Raw genomic sequence first — 17,773 nt, 5'->3', positions numbered from 1 at the left:
TCAATGCTTTGCATTTAACTTGCCAGTGCTTATGTCTCTTTTTATTTTATTAATTTGGATCCTTTTTCCATTCTTTAAAGGATGGGGGGGGGTTTCTCTAATAGCCTCTTTCACTTCACCTTTTAAGCATGCCAGTTTGCGTTTCTCTTTTTTCCACCTTTGTTAATACGTGGAATACATTTGGTCTTGGCTTCCACGGTGGTATTTTTATGTTTAAACATTTTTATTGACAAACATGCCTTACAGGAACAAACATTAGAATACAGAATTTACACAATGATCAAGTACAAAGCGAAGAAGGACCGGTTACATACGTCCTCCTTCCTATATATCTAACGTAGAGACAGAAAACAATACAGTAAGACATAACCAACATGTTAACTGAATACAGCACTCCCAAGCCCCCCCCCCTAGGATTGGAGTAGCCAAATATCATCAAACAGAAGCTCCTGCTAAATCATTAAGTATTAAGCTTCTGGCTCTATGTGGTAAAGAATGAATATACGGGTTCCACAGTAGCAAACATGATTTTCTACACTTCACAGACAACAATGCCTCCACAGTCTCAAATAACAGTAAACTTATGGAACTGGTTATGCCACTGCCAAAAGGTATAGTAAAACAAACTGGCTTCAATAGAAGAAAAGGAGTGATTGAGAAGTGACCCAATTAGGCTTGAAAAACTGCTCAGAAATATGAAACTCTGAAGGGAAGGCTGTTAAATCTCCCTTGGAGAAGAGTTCACCTTCCAGTCACTGCAAACTTAACAAGTTTATGGGCACACTTAAAAACTCCAAAGATGTTTGAAAAAACAAAGTTTCAAAGTCTTTCTGTTTTATGCAAGAAATGTCTTCATTTGGTAAAAGTTAAAACTGCCACCACTGAGTTACTTAGCTCTGTTTATTGTCTTTGGGGGTCCCAACGTGGCCCCGTTTCGAATCCTGCTTCAGGAGACCCGATGTAGATGAAAATCAGAGAGTAACAAATGTGGACAAGTGGGTCACTTCTCAATCACTCCTTTTCTTCTATTGAAGCCAGTTTGTTTTACTATATCCAATCCTCTTTCTGGTTTCCATTTTGTTTGTTACACTTCACCCTGTACCTTGCATCTTTGAAAATAACTGCCAAAAGGTAGGCAGTGAATCTTGCAACCGCACTGTGTTATACATTTATGCCCCACCATACAGGCTTTCTGGAAGAGCAGAGTGCGTTCCTTTCCATAGAACCCACAAGCAGTAGCCCTCCCAAACAAAACCCCGAAGTGGGACAAAGACACAGGGGCATCCCATAACCTACCCAAATAACTAAGGATATGATGCAAGAAGCTTGAATCTTGGGGCAAGACCGGAATGAGTGTGCCATAATATTACGAGCATGAGAACACTTACTAAAAATAGAAGTAGTAACCAACCCCGAGTGACAGGCCTGTAGCTGTGTAAAATATGCTCGATGTATAATCCGGAAAGTGCATTCCCTCCAAACCGAGCTGGATATAACAGTGGATATATGAGTAAGAGCCTGATGTACATCAGAGTCTCTTACATTCACTCCCAGCTCCTCTCCCCATTTAATAATAATAATAATAACTTTATTTTTCTATACCGCCATAGTCAAACTGACTTCTAGGCGGTTCACATAGAAAGAAGGCTGGACAACCAGCGAATTACACAATGCAAGAAGAAGGAAGTTACATGATAATTAGGGAAGCATAGGGAAGGAATACATGAGAGAAAGAAGTTACATAATACATTGGGGTTATAAGGGGAAAGAATACCTGAGAGAGGTCATCTGATTAGGCAAGGAATTTGTCAAATAGAGCGGTTTTAATTTATTTTCGGAATGTGTTGTAGGTTTGTCTGGCTTTATTTATGTGGTTTCCCAGCCAGGATTTCTGTCTGGGACCAAGTCAGCAAACGACCTAGGGGGCAAGATACTCCAGATAACTTTATGTAACTGTGAAACAGACAAGGGGACCCCAGTATCCTCAGCAAACAATTCACGCAACCTTGTAAAGAACCCACAAGATAATACCAAATCCCTCAAAGCGGACACATAATAGCTAAATGTAACCATAAGAAGCCTTCGGGGTTTTGTTGCCCCCTCTCATCCAGAACCCGCTCTAAAGAAAATAAATCCCTTGAAAGTTAGGCCCAGTGGGAACTCCAAATTCCCTTGCAACGGCAGGACATCAGTGGCAGTGGTATTTTTAAATAACATCCAAGCCTGGTTTACAGTCCTAACCTTTGCAACCGATCCTTTTAGCTTTTTTTTAACCATTTTCCTCATTTTATCAGTCACCCTTTTGAAAATTAAATGCCGCTACAGTAGATTTCTTTTACGACGTCACTCCAGGTATCAGCTCAAATTATGATCACTGTTTCCCATCAGACCCAACACAGTTACCTCCTGTAATATGCCTTGCATTCCACTAATGACCAAATATAAAATAACTCCCCTTTTTGTCAGTTCCTAGACCAGTTGCTCCAAGAAGCAGTCATTTATGACGTCTAGGAATTTTACCTCCCTAGCACTCGCTGATGTAGGAATGCTATACTTTAAAATTAAGTTGGATCATTTTATGTTGCTTGACCTTGTTATGACATTGGATTGAGAGAATTATGTTTTGAATCATATATATATATACTGTATATCTATCTATCTATCTATATATATACTGTATATATATATATCTATATATATCTATATCTATCTATATCTATATCTATATCTATATATATATATATATATATATACATACTGTGTATATATATATATATACAGTATATGATGTATGCATTTACTGTGGTAAGACAAGAATCACCATTTGCTGCTGATTTTCTTCAGTTTGCTAATAGATTTCCATTCTTTTGCAACTCTGTTCACAGGACTATGCCGTACTGAGCGAGACAAAGGCACTTTGTATGAACTGACTTTCAAAGGGGACAGGAAGCATGAATACAAACGACTTGTTCTGTTCAGACCTTTCGGCCCGATCATGAAAGTAAAGAATGAAAAGATCAACATGGCCAGCACACTTGTGAACATTATAGTACCCCTGGCACGGAGAGCTGACAAATTTCAACAGTTTATGCACAATTTCAGGTTTGTTTTTTGCCTGTATTATGAATGAACCATAGTGCGCTCGCACGGGCAGAACTTGTTCTTTACGACGCAACAGTAATATTTATTAAATATTTCACTGATTCTCTGAAGAAGTTCCAACGAAAAGGATCCGTCAGAGTCAGTCTTTGCAAACTGCCAAGATAAGCAGCTTTTTTATATATTTATCTATTTATAAATTATTAGTTATTAATTTAATTTATCACACAATTTGCTCCTTTTGCTGCTTTGCACATTATAAAATCTGCTGTTTTTGCACCCAAAAAAGAAAAGATCCTTTCATTAAATGCTCTACACATATTGGAAGGGATGGAGGTGGTCCGATGATTAAATCTACAATTACAGTTGGTCAAACGGCCATTGGCCGACATGAGACTTAGCAATATGGTCTGAGGCCTTACTTCCGTCCCATAGATGATCTATCAATAAATTGGATTAGTTTACATTTAATTCAATTGATTTCATTAATTTCCACTTTCTAGTGTGAATTTCATCATTTTTGTTAGTGGAATTTCTGCTTCTGTTTTGTGTTTTCATTCCCACCTATACAACACTTTTAATCAGAGAATAAGTAAATTGTTTCCTATCCAAATATTATTGAGATGAACATTTCTCCCTTATGACTGGGAATTATGCCTGCACAGAAAAACAGAGAAGTAAATGTGACAATATTAATTTTTTTAAGCAGTTTCAGAAATACATGCAGCTTCTGCAGATACCCCATTGAAACAACAGATAACATGGAGGGGCATTTTTCAATAGGACATCCAAGTCTGAGTTTGGACATTTTGGGAAAGATGTCCAAAAATCCAATAGAGAAAATGTCCATTTCTGAAACCGCAAGATGTCTATCTTTTTTTTTTATTTTTTTAATGACCTATCTCGACATTTTGGACCTTAGTGCATCTATCTTTTTGGCTATTTTCAAACACGTAAATGTCCAAATGAAAAAATACACAAAAACAAGCCATTGGGATATATAAGCAGCCAGTATTCTTAGCAAAGTGGCCACATAGACATCTGAGCAAAGCAGTAAACATCACATTAAAAAGTCCCAGTCACCATATACTGCATATATTATATGGTGAGCCCTCCAAAACTCATCCAAAACTTACTCTACCCACCTGTACACCACAACAATAGCCCTTATGCCTGCAGGTGTCATCTTTATGTAGGTATAATAGGTTTTGGAGGGCTCACCATACAATATAAACAGGTTATGGTGACATGTACCTGGGACTTTTTAACGTGACATTCTTTGCAGTACTCCCTAGAATGCCCCTTCTGCTCTGCTCAGATGTATCTGTGTGGCCATCTGAAGTCAAAGTGGTCATCGGGTCAGTTTGGGCACCTTTTTTTAACTCTTATTCATTTTTAAAACAGGTCTTGCCCAAACATTGTAAATAGTGCCCTGGGCATTTTGTTAAATCTCTGCAAAATGTCCAAGTCCTAAGCCTGCCCAAAATGTGCCTTCAACACCACCACCCCCCCCCTTGGAATTTAGATGATCAGCCTAGAAAGATGTCTAAAATATGGGGTTTGAAAGTAGTGATTACAATTTGGATGTTTCAACAAGAATAATGTTCAAATGCCACTAACTTTATGCCATTTTTTGGACATTTTCTCTTTTAAAAATAAGCCCCATAATTTCATTATTAAATTTGTATCTTGCAGTCACTTGCATACAAGGAATTAGCAAGGTTCTTAAATAAAAGGTATGATAGTCTATATCAGGGGTGTCAAAGTCCCTCCTCGAGGGCCGGAATCCAGTCGGGTTTTCAGGATTTCCCCAATGAATATGCATTGAAAGCAGTGGATGCACATAGATCTCATGCATATTCATTGGGGAAATCCTGAAAACCCGACTGGATTCCGGCCCTCGAGGACCGACTTTGACACCTGTGGTCTATATCAACAGTATCCAACTGTAATCTGTTGTAAGCAAATGTATATCATGCATATTCATTAGGGACAGCATAAAACCAGACTGGTTTATGACCCTCCAGGATTGTAGCTTGACATCTCTGGCCTATGTGACGGAGGCATTGTCGGAAGTGCCAGCAACTCTCCTTGTTACGTTAATGCATTTTGCTCTTGATGCAGTGCTGCTATAAAAAGAATGTGAATAGATTTAATCATGGTCTCTTTCTGCTTTAAGCCAAGACTGCCATAGCAGCTCCTGAGATATGTGTTTCACCAGCCCAATATACATGTATCTTGTGCTGATTTTCTCTGGTCTCTCTCATTGCAAGTATGAAAATATCAAAAGAGGGCATTTACCCCTAGAAATAAAGGCCTTCTCTACAAATATCAAAATGGCATTATTCAAAATGATCCCATAATGTACACTAAAATAGTAAATGACAGTAGATGAGAGCCAAGTGACCCACTTATTCTACCTAGTTGCCTTCCTCTGATTTTCTACCAGTTTGAATAGATAAAATTACAGGATGCAACATTTCTTTCATTCAACACATAACTAAAGGCATAGTGCGCGCTAAAATGCCCCGCGCGCTAGCCGCTACTGCCTCCTCTTGAGCAGGTGGTAGTTTTTCGACTGGCATTCGCTATAGCACGCGCTAATCCAGTACTTGCACTAAAAACGCTAGCGCACCTTCGTAAAAGAAGCCCTAAGCTTTGGAATTTGTTAACGGAGGATGTGGTAAAGGCAGTTAGCATAATCAAGTTAAAAAAAAATCGGGACAAGTTCCTGAGGAAAAAGTCTATGGAAAGGTACACTGAGGGAAAATCACTGTTTATTCCGAGAGATAAAAACTGTGTTTCCCCGAAAATAAGACCTACCCCGAAAATAAGCCCTAGTTGGATTGACCCCTGAAGCCCTTCCTGAATGTCTCTGACACTCCCCGATTTGCCGGCAGCAGCACTTTCTCTCCCCCCTCCCCCGGAACATCTTTCCTCCCATCTCACCCATCCCCTTGCACAACATCTTTCCATCCCTCCTTCCCATCCCGCGCAGCAGAACCCTGCCGACCCTCCCACCGCGAGGCCAACATACCTCCCTCTGCTGCATCACTGATGATGTCATAAGGCACAGGGAAGTTCCCGTTGTTTGGAATGGAGGTATGTCAGTCTTGCAGTGGGAGGGTCAGCGGGGTTCTGCTGCATGGGGGGGATGGGAGGGAGAGATGGAAAGATGCTGCTCTGGGGGGATGGGTTGGCGGGGTCGTTGGGGTTCTGCTACATGGGGGGGGGGGGAATTGCTTTGTATTATCTGTTCCACTAAGATTTCAAGACTTTTTTATTTCAGAAATTTTATGACATCTGAAATTCATTTTGTTTAAGGATGATCTCTATTTGCTTATTTGTTAACCATTTAAAGCTCTATTTTATAGGGAAGATGTGGCATACAAGAACAATGCATAGATTAAATTAGATCTAACAACAAAATGAAATTGCTTTTGGGGTTCTGCTGCACAGGGGGGATGGGCGGGAGGGATAGAATGATGCTGCACAAGGGGATGGATGAGTGAGAGATGATCGTTGTACACACAAAAAAAATGACATCCCTCCAAAATAAGCCCTAGTGCATTTTTTGGTCCCAAAATTATTATAAGACAGTGTCTTATTTTCAGGAAAACATGGTAGCATGCAACAGTTCTGGTGCAACACAGTAAAAGTGGTAAGCACAGGGAGGGGGGAATGATGTACCAAAAGCTGCCATTGTTTACCTGTTATGCTGACCCTGCATTACAACACCACCAGCATTAGTACTCCTCAACAGCTCTTTCTCCTACCTGCCCTGCCTTTTAAAATCATTTGTAGAGTGATGGTAGTGTTTCTTTTTTCTGTCACCACTCTGCCTATCCTCAAATGAGTCTGGCCACCAGCACCTCATGCTCTTCTGAGTCAGACTAACTGCTGGTTTCACCAAACCAAAAGTAGTTAGTCTCTGACTTTGATTGCTTTTGTATATTAGCGGTATATCAAGTGTAATAAATCTGTAATCTGACTTGGAGAAGCGCACAGTGGCAATGGCCAGACCTATTTGAGGATAGGCAGAGCGGCAGCAGCAAAAAGACACTCCTATTACTCTGTAAATGATTTTAAAGTGCAGGGCAGGTAGGAGAAAGGGATGCACTGGGAGGGAGGTCTAAGACTTTGGTTGGGAGGGGCTTTAAGCATCTGTGCCAATCAGAGCCTTATGCCCTTCCCCGGTATATCCCAGAATGCACCGAGAAGGAAAAGGCCCACCATTTTGGAGTGGCGGGCCTACTAACCGGAGGGTGCATACATCCCTCTGACTGGACTTTCATCTTAAAAGGTACGGGGGGGCTGGGGGTGCCAGGGAGGAAAGTCTACCAGTTAGAGGGGGGTGCCGGGAGGGTCTACAGGAGGGGGGGCTCTGGAGGGTTGTCGGGTGGGGGGGAGTTCCAGGGATGGTGGCAGGATGGAGTGGGTATCCCTCTTGCCGGACAATTTCTCAGGGGGATGGGGCATTGGCTGTTCTGGCAGGAGGGAGTGGGCATCCTTCTTGTCGGGGGATTTCTCAGGGGGAGGGGGGCCTTCTGGCAGGAGGGAATGGGCATACCTCCTGCAAGCTAATTGCAGTAGGGGGATTCCTTTGCCGCAATCAACTGATGGCAAAGGATCATGAGCAATTCTCTAACCAGTGTCTGTGGCATGGGTGCTGGTTAGAAAATCGGGCCAGTTAGACCTCTGTCTGTTAGGGTAGACGCGGTTCTGTATAAGAAGCCAGTGTGCGATTCTCAGCTGCTGCTTAAGTGGCTGCTGAGACCAGCGTCCTATACAGAATTTCCCCCCTATATGTTTATAATTTATAACTGAGCATTGGTCATATTTTTAAGATTATACGGCTTTTAGATTCCATATTTATTCACATCATTGTATTTAGAATTATCTATTTCTCATTATAGGGTTTATTTTATTATAGTTTTCCATTTTCTATGTGCATATTCCCACTTCTGAAGTGTATTTATCATATTCATAATTAGTCTTTTGAAATTTAGAGGTAAACACTTGTTATGCTGGCTGTATTTTTTAGACAGACACGGAGATAATGGTGTACTTTCTTAAATGGGGAATGAGTCTTGAAACAGCATATCAAGCGAAACGCTGAATTCGCGTCGGATCCCCATTCAGTGTATCCACTTAAGATGAGATAAGTTCTTTCACTAAAGTTTTACTTAACTTATTTAAATTATATGCAAGAATTGAAACTAAATGAGTTCTCTTGGCCAATGAGGAGGCTGGCTACTGTCATACTCGAGTGTTACATGAAATAGAGTACTTGGGTGTAGCCGCTGAGGCCATAGGAAGTTTGAGGAAGTATTATCTGATGAAATAGACATTATATGAGCTTTTGCAAATATGAATTTTCTGCAGACATGAAGTAATATGAAATATAATTAAATATATCAGAGTGTGGCAAGTATTTATTTATTTAATGGCTGTATTTTGCAACATATTAATTTAAAATTCAAAATTGATTGTTTGCGATTACCTTATAGAGATTTATACTGTCCTGGAAGATTTTACTGTTAGTGCTGCATCTTCAGGAAAGGGAAGTCATGCTTGACAAACTTACTTCAGTTTTTCGAGGGAGTGAACAAACAAGTCGATAGCGGAGAACCGGTTGACATAATATACTTGGACTTCCAGAAAGCGTTCGACAAAGTACCTCATGCGAGACTTCTCAAGAAACTACAAAGTCATGGAATAGAAGGGGATATACTAAGATGGATAGGAAAATGGCTAGAAAACAGAAGACAGAGAGTGGGCATAAATGGGAAGTACTCAGACTGGAAGAAAGTAACTAGCGGTGTGCCTCAGGGCTCAGTTCTTGGGCCTATCTTATTCAATATCTTCGTAAATGACCTGGAAGAAGAAACGACCAGTTCTATCATCAAGTTTGCAGATGACACAAAACTATGCCGAGCAATCAGGTCACAAAAAGACAGCGAAGAACTCCAGAGAGATTTGAAGCAACTTGAGAGATGGGCAGAAAACTGGCAGATGAGTTTTAATGTAGAAAAATGCAAAGTGATGCACCTGGGCAGGAAAAACAGGGAGCATGGGTACAAACTGTTAGGTATAACATTGGGGAAGAGCGAACAAGAAAAAGACCTGGGAGTACTGATAGATAGAACCCTGATGCCATCGGCTCAATGTGCAGCGGCGGCAAAGAAAGCTAACAGGATGTTAGGCATGATAAAGAAAGGAATCACGAGTAGATCAAGGGAGGTCATAATGCCGCTTTATAGAGCAATGGTCAGACCACACCTGGAATACTGTGTCCAACACTGGTCTCCATACCTGAAGAAGGATATAACACTACTGGAGAGGGTGTAGAGGAGAGCGACGAAGCTAGTAAAAGGTATGGAGAACTTGAGCTACAAAGATCGCCTCAGAAAACTGGGACTATTCACCCTTGAGAAGAGAAGACTGAGAGGGGATCTGATAGAGACTTTTAAATTGCTAAAAGGGATCGACATAATGGAGCAAGCTCACTCACCAGCAGGGGGAAAGGATGATGAGCAAGAAACAGCGTTATTCACATTGGCAAATGTAACCCAGTCTCGGACCAGAGGTCATGGCCTGAAGCTGAGAGGGGACACGGCCAGGACAAATGTCAGAAAGTTCTGCTTCACACAGTGAGTGGTGAATGCCTGGAACTCTCTCCCGAAAGAGATGGTGGAGGAAACCACCATTCTAGGATTTAAGGGAAAATTGGACGCACAACTTCTTGCAGAAGACATTGAGGGTTACGAGTGACCATTGTATTCGCCAGGGTGTGCCTGGCTGAGCCTCCGCGTGTGCGGATCGCCGGACTAGATGGACCCCAGGTCTGATCCGGTGCAGGCATTTCTTATGTTCTTATGTTTTAGTATGTCTCAATCACATGTATACTTTGCCCTCAAAATTAATTGTCTTTATTAATGTAGAACAACTTTTTTATTCATATGGAACAGATATTTTATTTTTTTTTATTATAGTAGTTTCTCTAAATGTAATTCATTTTAATACTTTTTTTATATTTTGAATTCAGAGTGTGTTAGTGTGTTTGTTACAGTTTTGACTTTTCATTATTTATATGAATTTTATAATTTTGCAGCAGGAAAACTCTCCTTTTTCAATCACAGCACATAATATGGCTTTGCATTTGATAAGTTTTCAACATCTTGCCAGTTAAATCTTGCATAAACTTTTTAAAAAAACTTATCTGCACTGGGCTTAGGCGGGTCTTGACATATTTCGCATCCAGTTGCCTCAGAAAAACCGACACTGAATTTATTCGTGCTGGTCTGTAAACACAAAAATATATCAGTCTCATCATCTTACTATAACGTGCCAAATAACAACCTCACACCAAATTAATACCCAAATGTGGTTACCTTACAATCTGTTGTTTCTCTTGTTTCTCTTCACTTTTCACAGAAACGCCATACACAGCTAAAGTAACTGTTATCCCCCCCGGAAGTTACATCATATAGCTAGGAGGAACCATCAATGAATGAACTGGAGTGAGTAAAAGATGTAAACTGGGATCTGGAGGAGTTACCCAAACAGAAGCAGGTCTTTACGTATGTGAAAAAGCCCACCTTCAACTCTTTATTCAGACCTCGTGGCTGTACCATTTGCCACTTAAAAATCCATCCCTGCTCCTGCTTCCAAAGGGCAGCTGATAGGTTCTCTCCCCCCCCCCCCCCGGGGTGGGGGAGTTTCAAGGCTTCCAACACTACAAACTGCAAGTCCTTAACAGCATGCAAGTTTTCAGTCCAATGCTGAGTCAGAGGGGCCATCAGATCTCCACGATGGATTTTGCTCAAGTATTCAACAATCCTGGTTCACACCGCTTGTGTGATGTGACCTATGTACAGTCGACTCTGCTTAAGTGCAAGCACTCCGGACTGGATCGCGACATGTGCTTAAATGGTGTGTGTGCTTAATCAAGCTTCTGCAACCATTCAATCCACAGTGTTGCCGTCATCTATGCATTTTTGTTGCTTTCATATTCAACAGGCAGGCATTTAATGTTTTTGAAGCACCGAGGATTTTGATTCTTTCCAATCACCAATGGCTCAAGCTTTTCACTACCATCCATATTGCAACTGAGCAGCAATGTCAATCATTCCTTTGGCACCTTGAAGCCAACAGTTTCTCTGTGTTTGAAAGCCAATGTTCCATCAGGGATGGCACACCAGTATAGGCCTGTCTCATCGGCATTGAAAATATTGCATGGTTCATATCCACCAATGACTGATGGCAACACTTCCATGACCCATCTTTCTGCACCAAACTCATCCGTGTCTTGTTTTTCGCCATGCTGCTTCTTAAATTTTATGCCGTTACAAACTTTCCACCTCTCTAGCCATCAGTTTGTTGCTTTAAAGTCTTCTACACCCAGTTCTTCAGATAGCTGTGCTGCTTTCTCCATCAGCAGAGGCCCACTGATTGGCAGTTCATGACTTCTAGCTTAAGAAAACCATCGCAGCAACGCCTATTCAACATCTCCTGCCTTCCCAATTCTTTTCTGTTTCCTGGTAGAATTGCTGTTGATTTGCCAGTTTTTCAATATGGCTCACTTTTTTTTGTGAATCCTAGAAATCTGGCTAAGATGAACGCTGTAATGTTTTGCAATAGAGACCTAACTCTCCCATTGGTCAAGTCTCTTTAAGACATCGACATGTCCAGCCAAAGACAATGACTTTTGACCAGAATGTTGTACACATTCAGCCAGAGACAAAGATTTTTCTCCATGTGACGCCAGGGTGCAGTTCTGAAAGGTCGAACACCTGGCCAGGCCTAGACTGTTGATCAGAAACACGTGGCTCATCCATGTGAGAGCTTGATTAATTTTAACCGGAGTAAACGTAACGTGAATGAATAGAGGTGGGACCTATAACATCAGTGCACATAAGCGGATTGTGTGCTTATCAGAATTGCAATTAGCCAGAGTTTACGTCCATTGACTTTAATGTAAAAAGAAAAAACGGGACATTGATGGTAGGCTGCGGATAACCAAAGCGTGTGCTTAACCGACATGCACTTAGGTGGAGTCAACTGTACATTGTATTTTGATTTAAGAAACACTGAGGACTTTTTTTGGCTTGTTACATTGTGTTATATTGTCCTTGGTGACATGTTTGGTTTTTAAGTATCCTTGGTATGTTGGAACTCCTAATGCAGGCCATAAGGCCAAAACACATTCGTGTTGAGTCTTTTGAGTTTGAACAGTAAAGTTTCTCAGCACTTTTTGTTCACCTTAACTGTACTAGTGTGTTCTTCATCCTTTGGAGGGGCTTATGGGACACTTCTGCACTATCATACAAGCATTTTTAATTTCTCATTTGGATTACTATAATGTTGTCTATGCCAATGTATTTGTCAACAAGAAAAGGGCCTACAGACCTTCAAAACATAGCAATTCTGCGGTGGCCACAGGTTCCTACTATTATGAAAGCTGCAAAACTTGAACTATCAACTTCTCTGGAATGGGAACAAAATTATAATCACTGGAGGCTTTGCAAAGAACATTGTTGAAAAGCACAAACATTTCTTAGCATTGAGACCAAGGCTCAAGGCTCTTGATGCTAAATATGGTCTTTTGTGCCAGTGATTATGAAAGTGACATATTGCAATAATACCAAATCATTTAAAGACCCTATGATTCTTGAAAAATGTATAGTTGAGAAAGAATCCTCCAGGATGGCATCTGCCTGATCAATCAGTATGTAACACCTGGTTATTGATCTTTGTTTGCTTGACTTGATTCATCTGCATTGACTCCCTGTCCACTACCAAAATTTTTTTTTAAAAAATTCTCTGCCTTATGTGAACAGTCCTTCCAGAGATATATGAAGGGTGTTCAATAATTTATCTACCTGAGTATGAAAGCAAGCAAGCATGTTAAAACAAGTCTGTGCATGTTGTGACATGTCTCAAGGTTACTCATGCCTAGTTGTCGTTCAGTGCAAGTCTAACATTCCAAGAGACAGGATGTTGGGAGAGTCCTCGTGCAAATCAAGTAAGAAACTGCCAGATTTGGAGCATGGTTCGGTTATAAAATTTCTCACAAAAGAAGGGAAAAAGCCAAAGGAAATCCATGAAATGCATGACTGCAGTTTATGGCGAACCTGCCCCATCATCTTACAAAGTAAAATTTTGGAGCAATCAGTTTAAGTGGGGTAGAGAGTCCACTGAAGATGATCTTAACATTGGACAGCCTGTGGAAGCAAGAAAGTCAAGGATTTAATTTTGTCAGACAGACGAATTAAGGTTTTCTGAATAGCTGAAGAAATGGGAATCTCGGCAGGACTGGAAAATAATTTATGAAAAGATGGGCATGCCCAAGGTTAGTGCAAGATGGGTTCCAAGAATTCTGATGCCATATCAGAAGACCATGAGATTCAAGTGCTGTCAGGAGAACTTGGAGATGCTCTGTGAAGACAATATGAATTTTTTTCATCATTTTGTGACTGAACATTAGACTTGAGTCTATCCCAGAGATCCTGAGTCCAAAATGGAGTCAATGCAGTAGAAGACAAGTCATCCACACCCCAAAAAAGTTCAAGACAGAAAAATCTGCAGGCAAAGTCATGGCAACTGTCTTCTGGGATGATGGACTTTTGCTTCTGGAGTTCATGCCACACAAGACAACCATAATGGGAGAGAATTATGCCAATATAGTGATTGCTTTAAGTAAGTCAATCAAGGAGAAAAGTGAGGAAAAGTCACAGCAGGCATGCTGCTTCTTCATGACTATGTGCCAGTGCACGTGTCATGACGATCAAAGGCTGCCATCCCAGAATGTGGGTTTCAGCAGCTGAACCATCCACCCTACAGTCTTGACCTGGCTCCCTCGGATTATTTCTTGTTTCGAGTTTTGAAGAAATCTCTTCATGGATAGCAGTTTTCAAGTGATGAAGATATCATGGAAGTTGCGATGTTCTAGTTTAAAGGTCAAACAGAATAATTATTTCCAAAAGTGTTAGTCATTGCAGGAAAAGTGGATGAAGTGTATGGAGCTATCGGGGGACTATATTGAAAAATAAAACAATTTTTTTTGAAAACTCTTTTCTTTCCTACTGAGGTAGGGAAATTATTGAGCACCCCTTGTATGTTTAATGATATGAGCAGAACAGACATGTTTCTCGAGGAGTGTCCCTATACCCCTCCCTATTCTATTTCCTCTCCAAGGCTAATCATCTGCTTTGTACAAACGGAGGAATTGGAAGATAGCCCAGAAGGATGGGAGGCAGAGCATAAATGCTAATGAAGCTCCCTACAAGAATTCTTGCGAGAAGGAATTTACTACCCACACATTCAGGAATGGAACATCTGATTACTAGAAAGAAGTTTATTGAGGTAAGAACCTAATCTTTCCATCGTCAAAATCTCCATCTCACCTGCAACATTGTTTGATTACTTTGATTTTATTGGTATATAATGCCATAACAAGGTTTCTTTGAGTAAACAGTATAAAATGCCATCTTAAATTGTTGTTATCTAATATAATAAAGAGCTAGCCGTGCATGCGCACTCCTATTTGCGTGTTCTGTGCGCTGTAGGTCTGTGGCCGAAGGAGTGCGCATGTGCGCTAATACGTCACCTCCACAAGCCGGACCGCAGCCAGACGACGATCTCCGTTCCTCCTGCCGCCGCTGCCGACCTCCGTTTCTTCTTTGCCGCCCACCCCCTTCTCTTCCCGCGGGCCCGAATGGCGATTCCAGCAGCGTGTGCATCAGTCTTCACACGCTGCTTCGGGCCCTTCTACTGCCCTGATTTGCTCTGCCGTGTCTCTGATAATGTCATCAGGGACGTGCCAGAGTAAATCAGGGCAGTAGAAGGGCCCGAAGCAGCGTGTGGAGACTGATGCAAGCGCTGCTGGAATCACCACCTTTGTAGTCCGGACCGCGGGAAGGGAAAGGGGGGGGTAGAGGAAACGCTAATGCTGCTGCACAGGGAACTGGTGGGGGGGAGGGAAATGGAGGGGAAGGGAATGCTGCTTTGGACAGACAGACAGAGAGAGGAAGGGAAACACAAAGAAAATAAGAAAGACACAGGGGCAGGTGCACAGGGAACTGGTGTGGGGGGAGGGAAATGGAGGGGGATGGAATGCTGCTTTGGATAGACAGACAGAGGGAGGAAGGGAGACAGAAAGGAAAGAAGAAATACACAGGGTCAGTGAGATACACAGAAAGACAGACAGGCAAAGGGGGCCGGGACAGAGACAGACAGAAAGGACAGCGGGAGCCGCGTCAGGAGGGGTGCGAGATGCGGCAGTGGGAACTTTTCCAATGGGTGCAACTGGGCAGTTGTCAGGAACCTCTGATCAGGGACAGAGTAAGGTAAGAGTATCATAGGGATAAGAAGGAGGAGGGAGGATAAAAAAGGAAGGGATGCCTACTGCTGGACAGGGGGAGAAGGAAAGAGGTGCTGCTGGACAGGGGGGAGGTAAAACAAAGGGAGAAGGGCTGCTGCTGCTTAAGGAGAACAGTGAAGGGGTGGTGGTGGACACAGTGGAGGTAAAAGGAAGGGAAAATGGACAGGGGAGCAGGCAAGGGGTGGTGATGGACAGCCAAGGAAAAAGAAAGGCAGAAAGAAAGAAAGCGGCTAAGGAGAGAGAGAGAAAGAAAGACAGACACACACACATATGTTCTAGCACCCGTTAATGTAACGGGCTTAAAGACTAGTAGAAGAATAAATGGTCCAATTTATACACCTTCATTTGCTACCAAAGATAAATGGTAATCCTGATGCTACCAACCAAAATACATATGTCATGAGAGAATCTTCATACTTTCCTTCACATTTGCATGACCACTTTGTCTGTTTTTCTCTTTTTGTCCTTCTCACGCTGTCTTCTGCTTTCATCTTGGCATCTTTTGATTGTTTTCTTGATTCTTTTTGTTTGATCTTTTAGTTTTTCTTCTGTCACTCTTAGCTATCTATATGCTACTGATATTTTTCTCCATTTCATTTTATTGCCTATTCCTAGGGCCTCTCTGCCCTCCATTGCTACTCCACCTTTATCTTTTACTCACATGCCCCCTTCTAGGTCTTCATCTAGTACTCCTTTGTTCCTTTTCCACCTTCGTCCTCAAGTTTCCTTTGTTACTCTCTTCCTCTTCCAAACATTAATCTTTAATAATTGTTTAACATCAGAATATCTCCCTCTTCCCAGTCTCTCTCCCACCATATTTCTCCTCCAGCTTTGTCTGTTCCGACTCCAACTCTTCCTGTTTCTTTCCCTAGTGAAGGAAACTATCTTTTTCCCCAACAGTACTTAGTTAATCCTGCTATCTAAGACCTGAATCCCTTTTAGTCAAGGCTTCTGGGGCTATCAGAAGGAGTGAGGAAGATAACTAGCTGTTCCAGGAGCCAACCTGGGAATGCACAAGTGCACTATACGAGGGTATTGGGCACAATGCCACACCATCAGTAGTGGCCTCAACCTTAGTTGAGCTGTGACCTTAAAAAGGTACCCACCTCTATCAATTGCCCAGGATGCCATTTTAATCCTAAGGTCATGAAGATGTTCCTTGGTAGGGTGAATTAGAGCAACTTCTGGGGAATGGGCCCATAGTCTTTGACATCCCCAAATGTCACTCCTCCTCCCTGTCACAATCTTCTCCATCCTCCAGCTAATGGGAAGCAAGCAGAGCTCTTTTTTACCTGCATCTGCCTTTCAGACTCCATGACTAATTGTTTATTTTTCATCCTTTTTCCTGTCTCTTGAGCCAATAGTGATGCCTCTATCACGTAGTCAGTCCACAGATAATGTACCTCTATTGATGACTGAGTTCTAAAATCTGAAAAAAAAAATTCTACAACTAATTATCCCTTGTTTCCCTCCTCTTCTAGGGAAGTGTGCATTCAACAGGATGGAAGAATTCATCTTACAGTGGTCTACTTTGGGAAAGAGCAAATGAATGAGGTCAAAGCAATACTTGAAAACACTTCCAAGTGAGTATACTTTGATTGAACTTTGTATAGTGAAGATTGTGTGATGACTACATGATGGGATAATGGAAACTGTGATCTATTTAACATTAAAAAAAAAAACAGATTTGTTTTTCTTATGTTGTCAGGTTGTACCAGCTAATATTGATGCTTATTTATTCAGTTATTTCCATTGTAAATTGCATTTTTATTTCACCATCCCACCCACATTTTTTGATAACATAACATAATAATCAATTTCTATACCGCATAACCGGTAAGTTCTATGCGGTTAACAAAATTAATAAAAAAAAACAATATGGGAAGTGTATCAGTCTCTCAGTAATTAGAAAACAGATAAGTCTTAAGCTGCTTCCTAAAATGTTGATATGACGTAGAACTCAATAGCAAAGGCTTTAAGTCCTTATCCCAGAAAGCAGCCTGAAAGGAAAGAAGGTGTTGATGGTATTTTTTAAACTGACAACCTTAGACTTCCGGCGGAAACATGGAGCCGTAGACAGCGTGTTGCTACGGCTCCGCTACACCTACCCGCGGCGCGGCAACTAACCGGCATTACTGCCCCCTGGTTCGGGTCAACAGTGGCTCGGGGGAGGATGCTGAAGAAGCGGAGCACCTTGTAAGAACTTTTCTTCACGGCTCGGCTTTGCCGTGTCGGGACGGCCGGGGGCCACGTGGCGCCGCGGGTGGCGTGCGGCCGCGAGTCGGGTCT

General features: G+C 41.7%; 1 protein-coding gene across 6 annotated transcripts in view; it reads left to right on the top strand.

Moving 5' to 3' along the window:
* The window catches only part of CSGALNACT1 (chondroitin sulfate N-acetylgalactosaminyltransferase 1), a 306,262-nt gene that overhangs the window by 203,602 nt on the left and 84,887 nt on the right, over window positions 1–17,773 (top strand). For all 6 annotated transcript variants that reach the window (XR_004536554.1, XM_033915299.1, XM_033915282.1 and 3 more), the window contains 2 exons: window positions 2,886–3,102; window positions 16,966–17,067. Coding sequence is in view for 5 of the 6 variants with exons in the window: in XM_033915299.1 (XP_033771190.1) it covers window positions 2,886–3,102; window positions 16,966–17,067 (319 nt within the window). In the remaining variant the exon portion in view is untranslated. The remainder of the gene's footprint in view (window positions 1–2,885; window positions 3,103–16,965; window positions 17,068–17,773) is intronic.

Source organism: Geotrypetes seraphini, chromosome 1 (assembly GCF_902459505.1).
Source record: "Geotrypetes seraphini chromosome 1, aGeoSer1.1, whole genome shotgun sequence".
In the NCBI taxonomy this organism is placed as follows: domain Eukaryota; kingdom Metazoa; phylum Chordata; class Amphibia; order Gymnophiona; family Dermophiidae; genus Geotrypetes; species Geotrypetes seraphini.
The sequence above is the reverse complement of the archived record's forward strand: the minus strand, read 5'-3'. Positions and strand labels throughout refer to the sequence as shown.